General features: G+C 46.4%; 1 protein-coding gene across 1 annotated transcript in view; it reads right to left on the bottom strand.

Annotated features, from left to right (window-relative positions):
• The window catches only part of ABCB7 (ATP binding cassette subfamily B member 7), an 801,099-nt gene that overhangs the window by 340,369 nt on the left and 441,360 nt on the right, over positions 1 to 19,370 (bottom strand). Inside the window, exons 7-8 of the mRNA XM_085608245.1 lie at positions 14,462 to 14,550; positions 14,270 to 14,357 (exon numbers count right to left, since the gene is read on the bottom strand). Coding sequence (XP_085464371.1) covers positions 14,270 to 14,357; positions 14,462 to 14,550 — 177 coding nt within the window. The remainder of the gene's footprint in view (positions 1 to 14,269; positions 14,358 to 14,461; positions 14,551 to 19,370) is intronic.

Raw genomic sequence — 19,370 nt, 5'->3', positions numbered from 1 at the left:
TAGTGTCGAGGAGCTGTATTTATCCTACGCGGTCCGGTGGTACTTGTCGCATTCTAATATGTGGGCTGATTAAATGGTCCCCACCAGAACAAAACCGCCAAGTGATAACATACAGAACAAAAGCGTAGTTCAAAAGGGAGTCATAAATGTATATACTGACTCCTTTGCTCCATTATAGTAATACCTAATACTGCATCACATACAAGAAAAAATTGTTTAAAAATGCTCTAAGACTAAGAGTTTTAAAGGGGCATCGAGTAATAGGGGTGTTATATACAGCAGCCATCCGGTCGTTCATACTGGCAAGCTAAGAATTGTACCCAGAAGAAGGTGTTAGGCATTAGAAGTTCCTCACACATACAGATCTCTAAGAATCAAGTTTAAAGATTATATCTATATGTCGCCAGTAGCTATCAACCCCAGGAATCGAGTGTTATATACCCTGTCAGTAGTTTATGAAGCCCTTAATAGTCTTGTGTTCAGATGTTCTTTTAATCAAGAATTTTCATCACAAGTTTATGAACTGTGTATCTATAGGCTGGTCCAAGGTATATCATCATTTAGACCTAGAGTGTCACTGTGAAGTTTGTATACCCATTTTTGTTCTTTGATAAACAGGAATCTGGAAACATCACTCATATGTAGAGGTATGATAGGTTTTTCTAATACCGTCCAGTGAAACTCTTCTGCAGCATGGTTCGCCTCTACAAAGTGTCTAGTAAGTCTGGTTGTAAGTTTTTTGCACCTGAACGTGCTCTTATGTTCAAGCATGCGTGCTCTCACTTTGCGAGTGGTCATACCCACATATCGGATGTGGCATGGACATGTGAGTAAGTAAATCAAGTTACTACTATTGCAATTAGTAAATTGATTCTGAATCCAAGGGCTGTCGGAACCAATGTCTATGGTAGTGCTATGGGTGGTTTGTGGGCAAACCGAACAACCCCCGCATGGATGATGTCCAGAAACTGGCGGTAAATCCCAAAGAGTCCCCAGTGGCCTAGGTAGGCACGCCTGGGGACGTGTATGTACCAGTCTGTCTCTTAAATTGCCTGATCTTTTGAAGGCAAACAATGGTGGAACTATATTGTCATTGCAGCTATTTAAGATACGCCAATGTTTTTTGATACTCTTCTTGATACTGTTAGAAAGAGTGCTGAAAGTGTTGACAAACGTCAACCGTTCAAGGATCGGTTTAGATATAGGTATCTCTAGCAAAGCTTCACGGTTATTGTTTGAGGCTCTCTTACATGACCGTTTGATCAGTTTGTGTGGATAGTCTCTCTCTTTGAGCTGTTCTGTTAAGAGGTTTGAATGTTTTGCAAAGCCCTCTGTTGTAGAGCAGTTCCTTCGGACTCTTAAAAACTGACCGTAGGGTAAATTATCCCTAAGGGCCTTCGGGTGCTGGCTGTCATATCTCAACAGTGAGTTGCGTGCCATGGGTTTCCGGTACAATTCGCTTGCTAGGCCTTGTGGTGTTACAAAGATGGATAAATCTAGGAAGGCCAGACGCTCCTTGTCACTCTCTACTGTGAACTTCAAGTAGTCATTGCGTGTATTTAGCCAACGATGGAATAAGCCAATTGACTCTTGGTCACCACGCCACACCACCAACACATCGTCAATATACCGCTTCCACAAGCGAATCGATGTGAGGAAGGGATTGGTGGGGGCCAACACATGTTCCTGTTCAAAGGAATGCACGTACAGGTTCGCTAAGCTGGGCGCGAAAACGCTGCCCATGCTGGTACCTGAGACCTGCAAATAAATGGTGTTCTCAAATTTGAAAAAGTTTTCTTTCATTGCTATGCGTGCCAAAGACATAATGAAATGTACTGGTGTAATGGACTGTAAATCAGTGGCTTCCAAAATAGTGCATATTGTGTCGAGTGTCTCATTTTGAGGGATTGATGTATAAAGAGACTCGACGTCAAAGGAGACTAAGAAATCTGTCTCTACGACGAATTTAACTTGTGGAAGCAGTCGCAGGACATCCTTAGTGTCCTGTAAATATGTTGCCATTTTCTGGACAATGGGTCTTAGAAAATGGTCCACGAAAGTAGACAAAGTTTCCAAAAGGGAACCTATGCCAGAGATGATGGGCCTCCCCGGAGGTGGCCTCATGGGCTTATGCACCTTGGGTAGGACGTAAAAGTACGGAATAACAGGGAATTTTGTTTGTAAAAACTGTGCTTCGCGTGTTGTTATCCACTCTTCCCGCTGTGCTTCTTCAATAAGTTGCCCAATGGTGCTTTTTAGTCTCTCCGTGGGATCCTGTATCAGGACTTTGTAAGAATTCTCATCACTCAACTGACGAAGGCATTCTGCCCTATAGTTGGTGGTGTCCAGAATGACAATGGACCCACCCTTGTCCGCAGGTTTGATAGTGATCTCATTGTCTTTGGCCAAAGTGGTGAGTGCCAGTTGTTCGCAACGTGGTAGGTTGTAAAACCTTGGTTGCTTCTATTTGTATAGGGTAGTGACCTCACTAGTCACAGCTTTTTCGAAGGTCAAAACTTGAGATGGAACCATGTGTGTAGGAGGATTGAAAGTCTATTTCAATCTGAGACCCGTATTTTGCTCATTCTCAATGTTTTCAGTGAGTGGTTTGTCCCTAAAGAAATAATGAAGCCTGAGTTTTCTAAAGAACTGTGCCAGTTCACAAGGAGTCCGAAAGGGGTCACCTTCAGAGGTGATTACGAAACCTAGACCCCTATTAAGAACGCACTGTTCCGTCTTGGTGAGAATTCGTTTGCTCAGATTGACTACTAGGTCTAGCTTGGGTTGTTCTCCACCGGAGCTGAGTTTTTCTTGGTATTGCTCCGAGTCCCTGAGTGGGGACCTGTCGCTGGGTCCCAGTGGACCTGCGCCTGCGCATTTCTTCTTCGGCCTCTGGGTCTTGATGGGCCATACCCTAAAAAAGGCTGATTGTCATATTCGGGTTGAAAAGGTGCCATGGGAGGCTGGTATGGTTGTTGTGGAAAACCCCACGGAGTGGGAGGCCACCACTGTGGAAACGGCGGTGCACCGTAGCCATATCTCTTACCATTCTTTGAAAGAATGGTAAGAGATATGGCTCTACCTACTCAGATTCAAGTTCCGACGATGTCTCCAGTGACAACGAGGGATCAAATGTCCCTAAACCCAGATTCAGAGGCAGAGGGAGATACCCCAGACCATATAACCAAAGGGGTTACGGTGCACCGCCGTTTCCACAGTGGTGGCCTCCCACTCCGTGGGGTTTTCCACAACAACCATACCAGCCTCCCATGGTACACAGTTCATAAACTTGTGATGAAAATTCTTGATTAAAAGAACATCTGAACATAAGACTATTAAGGGCTTCATAAACTACTGACAGGGTATATAACACTCGATTCCTGGGGTTGATAGCTACTGGCGACATATAGATATAATCTTTAAACTTGATTCTTAGAGATCTGTATGTGTGAGGAACTTCTAATGCCTAGCACCTTCTTCTGGGTACAATTCTTAGCTTGCCAGTATGAACGACCGGATGGCTGCTTTATATAACACCCCTATTACTCGATGCCCCTTTAAAACTCTTAGTCTTAGAGCATTTTTAAACAATTTTTTCTTGTATGTGATGCAGTATTAGGTATTACTATAATGGAGCAAAGGAGTCAGTATATACATTTATGACTCCCTTTTGAACTACGCTTTTGTTCTGTATGTTATCACTTGGCGGTTTTGTTCTGGTGGGGACCATTTAATCAGCCCACATATTAGAATGCGACAAGTACCACCGGACCACGTAGGATAAATACAGCTCCTCGACACTATTGGTCCGCTTATAATTCAAGGCTTTACACTATTAATGTGACATTGTCCGCAGATAGCAGCCTCGAGCAGACGCTGCAGGTTCTTAGCAACGGGCGAATTTCATTACTTCATTTCATTACTTTTAGATTTCATCACTTCATTATTTGAATTTATTACTTGATTGTAGTTTACTCAGCCCTATGACATTGAGCATTGCGCATTACATATCATGTGTAATCTTAGCGGCGAAGTAGGGACAGGCTTTCCTTCCATCAGAACTACATTTCCCTAGCAGCATGACGTCACTTTGTAGTTCTCAATATACGCCACTTGCAGACAGCGAGGGATGACCTCAGTGGGCGTGGCAGCCACCGCTGATCGTTACGAGGCGAGACAGACAACATGATTTAAGCGCACTCCTCAGTCTACTCGCTGCCTTCCACCCAGCTCGACCAGGTCTGGGGCAACGACGGAGAGGTAAGCGTTCCTATCTATTCAGAATGGATGCGTTTTCCTTCGCAAGGTGTGTGCGTATTGTAAGCAGAGGACTCATTGGACCGGGTGCCTTGTATTTAGTCCTTTAGTTTTTTAGTTCTTTAGTTTTTTAGTTAATAGCGCTTGGCTGAGATTGCAGCCTGATTTAAATAGTAGCTTTATGTTAAACTGGTAGTCAGGATTGTCCTCAGGGTGATTTAATTGTAGTGAGAGTGCAGTGTGTTTTTATTCTGGATGTTAAGCCAGAACTACACAGGGGTACACTAGGGGAGCGCCTCTAAGCTAAACCAATAATCACGGTTGATCGAAAAAATTGTAAATATACAAAAAAATGAAATAATTACAAAACAATGAAAATTTAAGAAAATCTCTTTGCTTGTGTTTTGCTTTTTTGTTACCCACGTCACAGAGCGGGGCCTCCTACACCCGAGCATGGTTCCAGGGTAGGTGAGGTACTATCCTAGAGCACGTTGGGTAAGCAATTTTGATATGCTGATTGATAATGTCAAGAAAGAGTCTTGCTTTAAAATGACAGCACTTTTGTTTTGGTGTATTTTGGACTATGTGCAACGGGTGCTTTATTTTCTAGGTGATGATTACACTCTACGCCTCTGAGGATTTTGAGCGTTGAAGGTTGTATTTTTCCAATTCTAGTCAACCTAAACTGAAGATAAGTGTGATTTTTTAACGCCTAGTAATGTACTTTCTGTACTTTTTGCAGTAGCTTGTTTCAGTGCAACACAGGTCCTGGCGAAAGCCGTAGGGAGTCAAACCCGGATGGCTGAAACATGTTGACCTTTAAATAGTAGTCACTTGCTAGTACTGCTATAACCTGTTACACCTTTTTAATTAAGGTGTGTGGAGTACTTGGCACATTAAGATTTGTCCTCTCTACACAACCTTTTTTAGTTCTCACTTTTTCTATTTCTTGCACTGCACACTATAGGATCACGTTCCTTGTTTTTCACAACCTCTTACACTTTATGTGTTGCTGGCTAATACTTACCAGCCTGAGATAACAACAGAGCTCCAAACTAGCGGGGCAGTCCCCATGATCATGGGACATACCTCTGCCAATTAGTTGGATCACCAAATGATATTACTGATCATGAGAGCCACCTTTCTCTCACCATTTGCTCTGTATTCAGAGTAAGATTGATGGTAATCCATGCTCTGCTCGTGGCCAGTTTTGATTTGGTCTGTTGCACTACAGTCTATCTTAACCTATTACCTTTATGCTGTCTGTTATAAGACCCCCAGTTCCTGTTGTTTTGTACATAAGTTATTAGTAGGGGAGTGGTACTTGGGCAGGTCTATAAACTATATTCCCTTAGACCCCTTTTTTCACTAGGTTTATTGATGCAGTCTAGTACTGCCATATTGACTTGATAAGTGCACCTACTTACCAGTCCCTAGACCTTCCCTTTTCTACATATCAGACACCCCTAAGGTAGGCCCAAGGGCAGGCTGCATTGTATGTAAAAGGTAGGACATGCCCTGATGTGTGTGGCACGTCCTGATAGTGAATTACAGCCATTTTCGGTTTTCACTATTGCAAGGCTACCTGTCCCCATAGGCCCGAATGGGCAGTTTGATTATAACACCTTATAATCCTAACTGACCCAGGGAACATGATAGAAATTCGAGTTTAGTATGCCTGAACTCAGAATGATAAAATACATAATTTAGTGAAGTTGGTTTTAACTTTCTGTGTTTGAAAATACCACTTTTAGAAAGTAGGTATTTTCTTACCTAACCATCCAGCCTGCCTCTGCTAGCTTCTGTATTGTATGTCTCGTTTGTGAGTGAGAGGGGCTGGGGAGACTCCAGGAAAGAGGGTGAGTCAGCACAGGGCTGAATAGACCTATCTGCATGTAGAGTGGTGGGAGGAGTAAAACCTGGGTCTGAATAGGGCTGTGCATGCCTTCCACAATGCTGGCTCCACCTCCTGTGGTGTGTCTGAGGACCCTGGCCCACACTGACAAAGGAAGAAGGTGTACACTGGCAGAATGTACCTAGAACTGGTTTGAACTAAGTACAGGACCCTCTGCCTTCAGAGGACAAAGTATTTTGCAGTATAAATATTGGGGCCAGGACCCCAGGACTTTAGATCACTTCTGGAACAACAAGACAAACTTTTGCCAAGGAGAAGATCCAAGAAAGCCGCAGGAGTTTAGACTGCCCCCTGCCAGTGTGCTGTGTTGCCGGGTTGGCCTAAAGTGGTTTCTTCATTTCCAAGGAAAGGAGAAGGACCTTTTAAAGAACTTTCATCATCTTGTAGAATATTTCTCCAAGGGTTTGAACTTGTGCTTGCTTCCTGCTTAATTCTCAGAGACAAAAGACTTCACCACCAGCTCGCCTGCTGGGAGCTGGAAGCGCGACTGAATGAGAAAAAGCGTGTCGCAGTCGCAGTTGTTGCCGTCGCATCGCCGGAGAAGCGTGTCGCGGCTGCAGAGGTCGCCGCCGTATCACCAGAGAAGCGTGCCTGCCTCGCAGTTGTTTACCGACGCATCACCGGAGAAGCGTGTCGCCACGAGGGTCGCAGTCGCATCACCTGAGAAGCGTGTCGGAGGGCCTGTCGCTGTTCCAAAGTTACAGAGTTCGCCACACGGGAGTCAGGCAACATACATCGTCTTCACGTCGTCACATCAAGGGCACCATCTTATCGCATCGGATTGTTGCATCGCATCGAGGTGCCATCTTGCCGCATCGTAACCGGAACGCAGTGCGAGAATCAATGCATCACCTCCTCTCCGGTAAGGAACAAGACGCATCCTCTACTCTGCGCAAGCATTGTGGAGCGACGCGTCGCCTCCCCCGAAGCAAGGAACCGACGCATCACCCTCCCTGCGAACCTTTTGTTTGATTTGCGTTACGCATCCAGGTACTTTTGTGAGAAACATGTCGCATTTATCATCAACTTGAATTAAGTTACTTCTACCATCTTTGAGTCTATTTTGAGTACAGTATTGTGGATTTTTGTCGTTTGTGGTCTTGTGTTAAGTCTATATAAAGAATACTGGTTTTTTTATAAAAACCTGTGTGGTGTCCATCTGTAGTGTTTTCACTGTATTACTGTATGTGTTCACAAATGCTTAACACACTGCCTCTGAGATAAACCGGTCTGCTCGTGCCAAGCTACCAAGGGGGTGAGCAGGGGTTATCCAGTAGTGTAATCCTATTTCCCTGACTTAGAAGCAAGGCCCCCATTTGGTCAAAGGTACCTACCTCTGCCAACTAGAGACCCCCAGTTCTAACACATATTTAGCTGAATCTTGGCATGTTGAATTGTTTGAGCAAAGGAGGACATAAACTCTTTGGGGACTGTGAGATCTTGCTGACCATATCCTAGAGGGCATGTTTATAATAGGCCAGTAGGCAAAAGACATTCTCCGGCCTCAAGGCTAAGCTGGCCAAAGACAACAAAGTTCCCCAAACCCTCAATCCTTTTTAACTCCCTGTCGGGGGTAGGGAGTCACGGGAATGAATTGGGTATCACCTTGCTGAGGAAGCTTGGATCATCAAACTCTTAGGAGAAGGATGCACAGTAAGGAAATCCGGGTCACCACTCTAGTATGTGCTGGCAGGAGGTGGCCTGAGTAAGGTTCCCTAAACTAGTAGAGAAACGCATGCCTGTTCAATGAAGGTCTGCCTTGGAGACCAGATTCTCGCAAAGTGTTTGGTAAAACCTGCTAAAACTGCACCTGCACCAAAAGCAGATAGTCTCAAATCTATTTTTAACAAAAACCACAAGTGGCAAAAAAATGTAAGCAAGGCGAAACAAATGAAAAGTAAGTTCATAAGTCGAAATAACTGGAAAGGTACAGCTCAAACTGCAGTTCTGTAGCTGACATGGGGGAGCTGAATGGAGCAAGAGGTGTGCAAGGGGTAGTTCATGCTTGTGCTTCTAAAGCTTTAGGAAGTTAGACTTTCTTCACATAGATTGCAGGTACCTCAGAGAGATGGCAACATACCAGGGTCAAGCTACCAACAAGTCAAAGTCAAATGATTGCTTACCACCGCTACTCAGAAAGCAATGGCTGTAAGGGTACTTCATACTGTTATGAAAGAGTACTTGTAAAAATTCAATTCCAGAGATGCACCCTTCCTCGTTCTCTCCACGTGGCACCACGGGCTTGGAGGTGAGCCATACTTGGCTTCACTCTCCGGGATTCCAAGCTGTTTCCACATTTCCTTCCTTAAGGATGAAAGCTCACCAAACACTTCTCCGACTCAAGACCGTGCTGCAACAGGAAACCGAATGCTTCAACTACAGGAAGCTAAGGACGGACACTGAATGCCCCGTATTCTAGTTTATGGCTTTGTTCAAGATTACTAGAAGCACACCAGGGTCGGATTGGTGAGGCGGGAAATGGCCGAGGGGCCGGTATCCGAGTTGCAGCAGTGGGCTGCTTTTTTGGGCCTGGGGGCCAGTTTGGGCGGTGTCTGTGTTGTTCGGATGCCGCCACCAGCCCAGTGGGTGCCTGAGTGGCCTTCCTGTAGGCAGATAGGTGTCCATTACCTTCCTTTTATCAACGGGCCTTTCTCTCGCTGAGCCGGCCCATTGATGTATGTATATTGAGCTGGGGCAGGGGGCTTGAGCAAAAGTGGCCTCACTTGTTTTCAGGTGTGTTTCGCCAGTGTGAACTAATCAGTGTAATGTTGCTGTGTTCTGCCTCAATAATAACCACCAGACATGAGGTTGTAACCACAAAATATACTTTATTTCGTTACAGCGGGAGAGCGCCGGGAAAGACGCGACCTCGCGGTCTTATTCTCCCTCGCGCATGCGCAATCGCCGCATTGCCGCTGTCCTCGCGCGCTACGTCACCATGTAGCCCGCGAGGACTAGAGCGCAACACTACATATCTCCCTCCTTTTATTTAAACAAAGAATTAGTGGTCCATAAGGTCCCTCGGGTTGCTTAGCTTCCCTCTAGTTCAAAGTCTCGGAAGTGGCTTGGTCTTACCACCACTCTGCCCGCTGTAGTGCGCCTTACCGGAGTGGAGAAAGCTTCTTGGGTACCTTCTTCTGCGGGGCTCCCCACTTTGTCTCTCGGTGTGCCCAGCTCCTCTCTCCTCGGGGTCATACTCACCTCTCCCCGCTGTTCCTCTATCTCAGGTGTTACTTGCTCTCCTTGCTCCTCGCTACTCCCTTCTGCTCTCCTGTCCCTTTCTACGGCTGCGTTACTTCCTTCATTTTCTCTTGGGTTGATGTCTTGTTGTGTCCTTTCACTCTCCTCTGGGGGCCATCGTAGGATCTTGTTACATTTGGACATGCGGTCTTGGGATCACACGTTCCCGTCACTGAGCAATGCTGCCCTATCATACACTTCTTTTACTTGTAGAGGTAGGCTGTATTTGCTGTCTCCTTTCCTTTTCCGTATGGCTAATCTGACTCTCACCCATTTCCCTCTCTCCAGGGTTGTTGCCTTCACTTTTCTCCTCGGATTGTAGTATTCCGTACATATCCTCTGGGCCTTCTCTAGATTGTGCTGTACTACTGCAGGAGACCATTTACTAGTTATCGTTTTTTCTCTCCATGTTACATTGTCTTTGGTGAATGGATGTCTTCCTCTGAAGATTTGGAAAGGGCTATACCCCGTGCCTGTGGGGATGATACTGTATGCCCATATCATGTTCTGTATCTCCTTCTCCCAATCTTTTCCCATCATGATGGCTGCTTGGATGGATCCCATGATGACTATTGAATCGTTCCACCTGTCCATTACTCGACGGATGATACACTGAGGTATGTTGTATTTTGATTCCTCTCTGCATACTTGTACCACTTTTCAGATGTTAATTGCGGTCCGTTATCACTCAGGATGGTTCTCGGGATCCCTTCCCTGAGGAAAACTGAAGTTAGGAACTTAATCACTGTCTCCGCATCCATTACTTCTTGGGCGTGTATCTCCGGCCACTTCGAGTACTTGTCGACAAGAACGCATAGATATTTGGGCGTTCCTTGGCAATCCAGCACAGGTCCTAGAATGTCCACTGGCACTTCTTCCCACGGGTCATTCGGTAGTGTGAATTTCCCCAATGCCGGTCTTAAGGGATTCAGTGTCTTGTCTGCTCTTTGGCATTGGTCGCATTCTCTTACATGTCTCTCCACCTGGATATCCATTCCGGGCCACCAGTACATGTGCTTCGCTCTCATCTTGGTTTTCACTATTCCTAGATGTCCTTCGTGCAATAGCACGACCAGTCGAGATACTAACGCTGCCGGGGGAATCACCTCTGTAAAGGAAAATCCCTCTGTCTCCCACCGACAGCTCTCCTCTGACTTCATAGAATTTCCTGAGCGCCTCTCGCAACTGTCTTTTCTCGGGCCATCCATGTATTATGTGCTCTTTGACCTCCCTAATCTCTCTGTCGTCTTCGTACGCTTGGGTCCACTCTTGATTACTTATCACTCTTTCTGGGTCTTACATCACCGATACCATCTCCTCCTCTTCTGTTGCTGGGTAGGGGGCTTCTTCCATCGCCGCCGCTCTACTGAGGTAATCCGCTACTTTGTTTTGTGTCCCTGGTATGTACTCCACATCATACCTGTATTCTAGTAACTTTAGTGTCATCTTGGCGATGCGCGGCGTGGCGCTTGCATGCCCACTCGAGGTGAGTACTTTGACTAACGGCTTGTGATCACTTTTGAGTTTAAACCTCGTGCCCCATAGGAATTGGCGGAACTTCCCCATGGCCCACATCACCGCTAGCATCTCCTTCTCGATTACACTATATTTCTCTTCTGTGGGTGATAATGATCTTGATGGGAAACTGAGGGTCTCCGTCGTTCCTTCTCTCCTCTCTTGCATGAGGACTGCACCCAATCCTTTCTCGCTGGCATCCGTCGTCAATATCGATAGTCCAAGCGGGTCATATCCCTGCAGTGGTACGGCTTGGCTAATGTCATTCTTCAATGCCTCAAATTCTTTTTGTGTTTCTTCTGTCCACTGTCTCGGGTGGTGTGTCTTGGTGGCAAAGTGTTGCACAAATTTGCTATAATATTCTGCCATCCCTAGGAAGGATCTCACCTCTTTGTTGGATGGAGCCATAGCATTGCAGATCGCTTTCACATTTTCGCGTTTAGGCGTGAAGCCCTGTCCTCCTATTTCATGCCCCAAATATGTGACAGACGTCATTCCTAGTCGGCACTTTTCCCATTCTGCGGTCAGGCCGTTGGTTTCCAGCACACAAAGTACCTTATCTAGCTTCTTATCATGGTCTTTCCTGTCTGTCCCCATCACCAGTATGTCATCCTGGAAGTACTGAATACCCTCGATGTCCTTGAAGAGACGATGCATTAATTTCTGGAACACCGCCTCTGCTGAATCGAGACCAAAAGGCATTCTGCGGAATTGATAGCATCCGAAGGGTGTTATAAAGGATGTCAGTTTCCGGCTTGTTGGATGTAGATCTATCTGATGATATGCAGAAGTGAGGTCGATAGTGGCAAACCACTTAACCCCTTACGTTTTGGACAACATTTCTTCAATGCGCGGCAATGGGAATTTTTCCACTACTATGCACTTGTTCAGTTCTCGAAGGTCTACACACAGGCGGACTTTGCCATTGGGTTTCATGGCCACTACCAAGGGTGCCAGCCATTCCGAGCTGTCTATAGGCTCTATTATTCCATTTTCTTCTAGCCTGCGTAGCTCCAGTTGTACCGGCCTTGAGTTCTCCTTGAGTACGATCTTGTGTGTGAATTTCTCTAGTTTGCCAACTTTCCCGCCAAATACCTTCGGGAATTTGCTTTTCATTTCTTCCAGTTCTGGCCAGCTCCCAGGAGCCGTCATGAGCACTTGCGTGTCCCCTCCTGGGTCTAACTTGATCCCTAGGTCCCCTTGATCCATCCATCCTAGGACGGATGGGCCCTTCTCTGCTACGTATAATTTGCACTCCGCACTTCTTCCCTTAAATTCGAAGTTCAACTTCCTGTATCCCACCATGGGAATGGATTCGCCTGTGTATGACACTGGTAGTATATCCGGTGGTTCTAGCCTTGATCCCAAGCTGGGCTCGAATTCTTCCTTCCACACTGCTCTTTGGACGATAGTGTATGGAGATGCCGAGTCTACTACAATCTTGATTCTCACTCCTCCTATGACCATGTCGCATTGTGGTTTGCAGGAGCGCTTGCCCTCGATGCCTAGCACTTGCTCGTCCACGCAGAATACACCATCTTCCTCATCTTGTTCTTCTTCCTCCTGTTGGTCTTGCATCACGTACTTCACCATTGGTCTCTTCGTTTTCCGGCGACAAACCTTTTCGTAGTGACCCATTATGCCGCAGAACATACATTTCGCTCGGAACGCTGGGCAACGTTTGTCCTGGGCTGCATGCGCTTGACTTCCGCACCTGTAGCACGTCGTAATGTTGTCTCTATTCTGCTTCCATGTTTGTCCCGGTTTCCCTTTCCACTTATTTTGTCCTTTCCCTTCGGGCGGCATGGCTTAACTCCTTCCTTGTGGTTCAGCGTCGTCCACCTTGTTCACCATGGTCTTCTGGAGGGTCTCCCTTTTTGCTGCGTCAGCACACCTTTTCGACATTTCCGCCTTTTTTACCATGGCAATTACTTCTTTCAGCGATGCCTCACTGTTTGTCCACAACTTGTCTTTTCTGTTTTGTTGGTGGTGTGTAGAACTATTTGATCTTTTATGAATTCGCCATTCAGGACTCCGTACTTGCACGTCACCACCAACTTCGTCAACGCTGCCACATAATCCTCTATGGATTCGAGGGTTTCTTGTTTCCTTTGCTGGAAATTATACCGGTCAATGGAAACGCACACCGCAGGACGGTAGTGGGTGTCGAGATCTTCTATGGTGTGTCTGAATACGTCGTCATCTGCGTTCGGCCTGGGTGCGGGTACCAGATTCTGAAAGACCCTTATGCCTTCCAGGCCTAGATTGTGCAGGAGAATCCTTTTCTTCCTCGCGCTGGGGAAGGCCTCCCCATTTTCGTCTTCTAGGGCTGCAATGTAGTTCTTTAAGTACTCTCTCCAATCCTCCCATTTCATTTGAGGTTCCCCTGGAACGGGATTGACGTCGTCCGCGAGGAAGCCTGCACGCTCATCGTGGGGCGTCCTTCTGGTACCGCCCCTGGGCCTTTCGGACTGCCTGGCGCGTCTGCGCTCTCACCTTGCGCCTGATCTTGTCGGGCTTCACCTGCTCCCCTGTCTCTGCGTGCTGCTGCTTCCACCAGGGTCCCTTTGGATTGGAGATGTTCTTCGTCCTTTTATTGCTCTCTGCCCCACTCCTGGTACTTCACCTTGTGGGTGGCTTCTGTTCCTTCTTGCCGCCCCTGCCACGCTCTCCCGCCGTGTTGTGCTCCTTGGTGGTAGTTTTCCCTCCTGTGGTCCTCTGCAGTGCCTTCCCGGCTGGTCAGTGCTTCCTGGTGAGGTGACTAAGTTCTTTTTTTTTTGTTCTTCCTCACCACATTTTCCCACAAAAATCCCTTCACTCGTCGCCACTGTAATGTGGCTGTGTTCTGCCTCAATAATAACCACCAGGCATGAGATTGTAACCATGAAATATACTTTATTTCGTTACAGCGGGAGAGCGCCGGGAAAGACGCGACCTTGTGGTCTTATTCTCCCTCGCGCATGTGCAATCGCTGCATTGCCGCTGTCCTCGCGCGCTACGTCACCACGTAGCCCGCGAGGACTAGAGCGCAACACTACAATCAGTGCATTTTTTTAAATCTAAGTAAAGATAAGAAAACATGCCTCTGTCAGAGACATCCCCCCCCCTCCCCCCTTCCTTCTTTTTATAAAACTTCGCAGAAGCTGTGTTTTGCCGAAAGACAATGTGCAAATGTGGGCCACTTTTTTTTTTTGGCGTGCCCAGTCCGATTTGTAATCCCAATCCAACAGTGAAGCACACACATTTCTTTTATTGTGATCTGTAGGGGAAGGGACAAGTGTTGTACCAAACAGTAACTGTGGCGAAAACACACAACGTTAAAAAAAAAAAAAAAAAACTCACCTTCACAGTTTCATAATTCAGCATCGAATCTATGGCAGCGTTGCCGGCCTCATTGTCCGCTTTGTTCATTTCAATTCTGAACTTAGTCCTGCAAAGCAATTAATTTACGGTAAATAAATTCATTCTGGTGTCAGAAAAAAACACATTTTCGAATGTGCTCTACTGGATTATTACAATTAGGATATACTCGACCTCCACTGGGTGACTCCTATCGTGAAGGCAGTGTACGCTCCCAGCGTCCCCAGCGAGACTAACGCGAAACTGGCGCCACATTTGAAATACTAGAAGAGAAAAAAAAAGTAATATAATAAAACGTTTGCTTGGATTCTAGTAACATCTAAAAACTGACATGCTGCGAACATCTTGTTTCTTTCCGCAATGATTTAATGAAGTGTTTGGCACGGTGGCTTGACTGATGAGTAGGAAACAAAAGGTTGTTAAGGGTACAAAGTTATTATCCGGGTTCACAAAGCCATTTACGAACGTTACACATTACCTGCACAAATTGCAAGCTTTACGTGTGCAAGGTATTCACGAATATATACCTTGTACTTGTAAATGCGTTTAATCCAGCATATTATCCTGCGCTCAGGTAATGTTCCGCGGGACGTCATCCCACACGAGGAGTAGACCTTTGAAGGTGTGCCATGTCTTGAGAGTTTGTGAATGCCCACAAACCCGTCGCCCAATCTGGTAACGTCAGAGATTTTTGTTGCTGCCAATGACTGGAGTAAATATCTTTTCAACGTGGGACGGGGAATGGTACACCCCCAAACTTCGCTGAAGTTTGGGAGAAGAAAACAAGTTACTTACCTGTAACTACAGTTATCCAGTATTGGTATCTTTCATAGATTCACATGCCTGAATCATTCCCCGTCGCCGAGGCGGGAGTCCCCGGTAAATAAAAAAGTAGTGCCAAAATGCTAGTAGCAGTAGTAGGCCCAAAGAAAAGGCCAAAAGCCTGTATCTTAGCAGCCTATCTACCTCATTATGCAAAAAGAACCAAGAATTTGGTAACAACCAATCAGACACCAGCACCCTTCTAGAACCCTCTCGGCAGAGCCAGTTCTCCTCAGATTTTCGTAGCACAAGTGGGAAGTGAACGTCCCAAATCATATAGAACTGACTCTACGGGGAGGAGGGTGGGTGCATGTGAATCTATGAAAGATACCAATACTGGATAACTGTAGTTACAGGTAAGTAACTTGTTTTCTTATCCAGTATTGGGGTATCTTTCATAGATTCACATGCCTGAATCAGAATAGCGAGCAGTATACCAAGTATACAGTCGTTTGCGGATGGCGGGAGACTAGTGCTGATACTCCCTAATTGCATCCACAGCTTGTTAACAAGAGGTATAAGAAAAGATCTTAAAATTCGAAATATGCCATCTATAAAGAGAAAAGCATGTAAACATGAAAGCAAATCATCATTGTAACACATTGCATTGTTATATTAAAGATATCAACATCTTACATATTAAAATATGAAAAAAGGGTACCTGAAGGTATCTTCAAAGAAACAGATGTCGTAGTACAGCTTGCCCAACTGCTGCATCATCACGATGCGTAGATTGGAGGCAGTAATGTCTGGTAAAAGTGTGGACATTTTTCCATGTCGCAGCACGGCAGATATTTTCTAGAGTCACACCAGCAAACAATGCTGTAGACGCTGCTACTGTCCTCGTGGAATGGGCCTTGGGTTTCCTCAACAAAGGCCTGTGAGCCTTGTCATGGCAGAAAAGTATTGTAGATGCTATCCATCTGGCAATGGTGGATTTTGTAACCGCCTTTCCCAGAGTAGTTTGGCCATAAGCCACGAATAATTGATCGGACTTTCTAAGGTTCTTTGTTTTCAGAAGATAGAATTTAAGACATCTCTTGATATCGAGAGAATGTAAGGCTCGTTCCACTGGGGTGGATGGATTAGGAAAGAAAGCCTTTAACGTCACTGGTTCATTAAGATGAAACTGTGAAGGCACCTTAGGGATAAACGTTGGATTAGTTCGGAGGTGCACGTAGTCTTGAGTGAAGTGTAGAAAAGGTTCCTTTACAGTAAACGCCTGAATTTCACTCACTCTTCGAGCTGATGTTAAAGCCAGAAGTAAAGCAACCTTCCATGTAAGGAATTTTAGGTCAGCCTTGTGGATGGGCTCGAATGGATGCTTCATTAACTGCATTAAGACTGTGTTGAGTTCCCATTCCGGTGGCGGAAGTCTGACCGGTGGAAACTCTCGGAATAGTCCTTTCATAAACTGTTTAATTAAAGAGGATGAACAAAGAGAAGGGCCATGAGCACCCCTCCTGAATCTGGAAAGTGCAGCTAAGTGGACCTTGACAGAAGGGAAAGAAAGTCCAGATCTTGCCAGGTGTAACAAGTAAGGAAGGATCTTTTCTGCAGGATCGTCCACCGGGTGCACCTGGTTTGCTTCACACCAGCAGCAAAACCGTTTCCATTTTAGACGGTAAGTTTTTATCGTGCTCTGAGCTCGTGATTTTGTTAATATATCCCTACAGTCCTGAGGGATATCCAGGTCCTTAAACTCTAAGAAGTCAGGAGCCATGCGTGTAAATGTAGGGACTGAGGGTCCGGGTGGAGAACCTGACCCCTGTTCCTTGACAGCATTGTGGGCGTCGGGCGAAGACTGATCGGCTGGTCCTGTGATAGCAATAGGAGCTCCTGAAACCAGTACTGGCGTGGCCATCTGGGTGCAATCAAGATGAGACGACAGCCCTCCAACTTCATCTTGCGTATGACCCTCGGTATCAGGGGTATCGGGGGAAAAGCGTAAGCACAAATCCCTGACCATCGCATGGACAGGGCATTCCCCCTTGAGCCCTGTTGAGGGTATCTGCTGGCATAGAAGCGGCATTTCTTGTTCTCCTTCGTGGCGAACAAATCCAGCGGTGGTGTTCCCCAAGCTCTGAATATTCTGAGCACCTGAGCTTGCTCTAGCTCCCATTCGTGGCAATCTGATTGGGATCTGCTGAGCGTGTCCGCTAATGTATTGCAGAGACCTCTGACATGTTCTGCTCTGAGGGTTATGTTGTGGAGTGTGACCCATTCCCACAACTCCTGAGCTTCCGTGGACAAAGTTGCTGATCTTGTTCCTCCTTGTTTGTTCACGTAGAACATGCTGGTGGTATTGTCGGTTCGAATCAGAACCGAAGAACCTGCAATCTTCGGAAGGAAAGCTTGCAGAGACAGAAAAATTGCTCGCAATTCCAGACTGTTGATGTGTTTGTTTTTGTACTCTGGGGACCACTTCCCCTGTATCTGTAAATCTTGGAGATGACCTCCCCATCCTTCCATGGAAGCATCGGTAGTGAGGACAAAGTCTGGAATCTTCTGAATGAAAGTAAGCCCTTCTGATAAGTTGGGAATATGGGACCACCAACGTAGAGCGCTCTTCATGCCTGAAGTGACTCTGATGATGTCGTCGAAGGAGCCCATCACCTGCTGCCACTGAAGGTGTAACTCCTCTTGCAAGGGTCGCATGCGGAGCCGCGCCAGAGGAACGAGGTGTACTGCAGAGGAGCACATCCCTAGCAGCGACGCGAACATCCGGACAGAAACTGACTTTCTTTTGGAAATTCGGATTGCTAAGTTTTGAAGACGAACCTGCCGTTCGTGAGACAAGAATGCCTTGCAGCGGACGGTATCTAACAGCGCGCCCAGAAAAGGAAGGATCTGCCTTGGTTGTAATTGAGATTTGCTCCTGTTGATCGTAAGCCCCAGAGAATGGAACAGACGAAGAGATGTTGTCACGGCAGTCTTGACTGAACTTTCCGAAGGACCCTTTATTAACCAGTCGTCTAAATACGGAAAGACTTGGATACCTTGGGAGCGCAACACTGCTGCCACTGGGGCTAGGCACTTCGTAAAGATCCTTGGGGCAGATTTTAACCCAAACGGGAGCACTTTGAACTGGTAATGGGCGCCAGCCACTGTGAAGCGAAGATACTTGCGATGCTTCGGATGTATTGGGATGTGAAAGTAAGCGTCTTCCATATCTAAGGAAGCTAGAAAATCTCCCTCGTTGAGGCAACCTAGAATTTCCGCCAGAGTGACCATGCAAAATCCCTGCTTCTTGAGGAATCTGTTCAGATTGCGAAGGTCTAAGATTGGGCGCCACTCCCCTGATTTCTTCTTGATGAGAAAAAAGCGGGAATAGAAACCTGTCCCCTTTTGAAGCGCAGGAACCTTCTCGATTGCGTTCTTGAGGAGCATTGTTAAAGCTTCTTTGAATAGTAAGTGAAGACGAGGGGGAGGGGGTCCCTTGGGTGGTTTGTTGGGTGGTTTGGTGACAAACTCTAAGGTATGACCGTTGTGAACCAGGTCCAGAACCCACTGGTCCGACGTAATTTCTTGCCACTTGATCGCAAAAGTTGAAATTTTCGCACTCACAGGGAGGGGAAAAGGAGTGGAAGGCGCCCTGCAGAAATCATTGCTTCCGTGAGGTGTCTCTTCCCTGATTCTGCGATCTTTTTCGTCCGCCTTGACGAGAGAAACCAGATGTATTGGTCTGTCTGTAGGAAGGCTGATATGATTGTCGATACTGAGGCTGGTACCTATTTTGTTGGGTATGATAACTTCCTCTGGAAGAAAATCCACGGCCCCTTGCTCCTCTGAAGGTACCTCTTTTGTATTGCAAGGAGCCCAACGATCTTGCAGTATCAGTATCCGTTTTAATTGCTTGGAGTGCGTCATCTATGTGTTTTCCAAACAATGATTCGCCATCATAGGCCATGTCCAATATTTTTGTCTGGACTTCTGGTCTGAACGTGGTAGCTTTCAGCCAACCCTGGCGCCTAAGAACCGCAGCCCCAGCCAACTGGCGAAAGTTAGTATTCGCAATATCCAGTGCGCAGTCGATAGTCTCTGAGGCTGCACGCTCACCCTCTAATAAAATCTTTCGGGCATCTTGCCTGTTATCCTCTGGGATGAGGTCGATAAAGCTTGCCATTTCTAACCACATCTGGCGGTCATAACGCCCTATTATCGCTAGGGAGTTGGCTGCCCTGATGGAAGCAGCTGCCATAGTTGAAAATTTTTTCCCAATTAGATCCAGTCGGCGTCCTTCCCTATCCGGTGGTGTAGT

The sequence above is a fragment of the Triturus cristatus genome, chromosome 5_2 (genome assembly GCF_964204655.1).
Source record: "Triturus cristatus chromosome 5_2, aTriCri1.1, whole genome shotgun sequence".
Classification (NCBI taxonomy): domain Eukaryota; kingdom Metazoa; phylum Chordata; class Amphibia; order Caudata; family Salamandridae; genus Triturus; species Triturus cristatus.
This window is presented reverse-complemented; position numbering and strand designations above follow the sequence as displayed.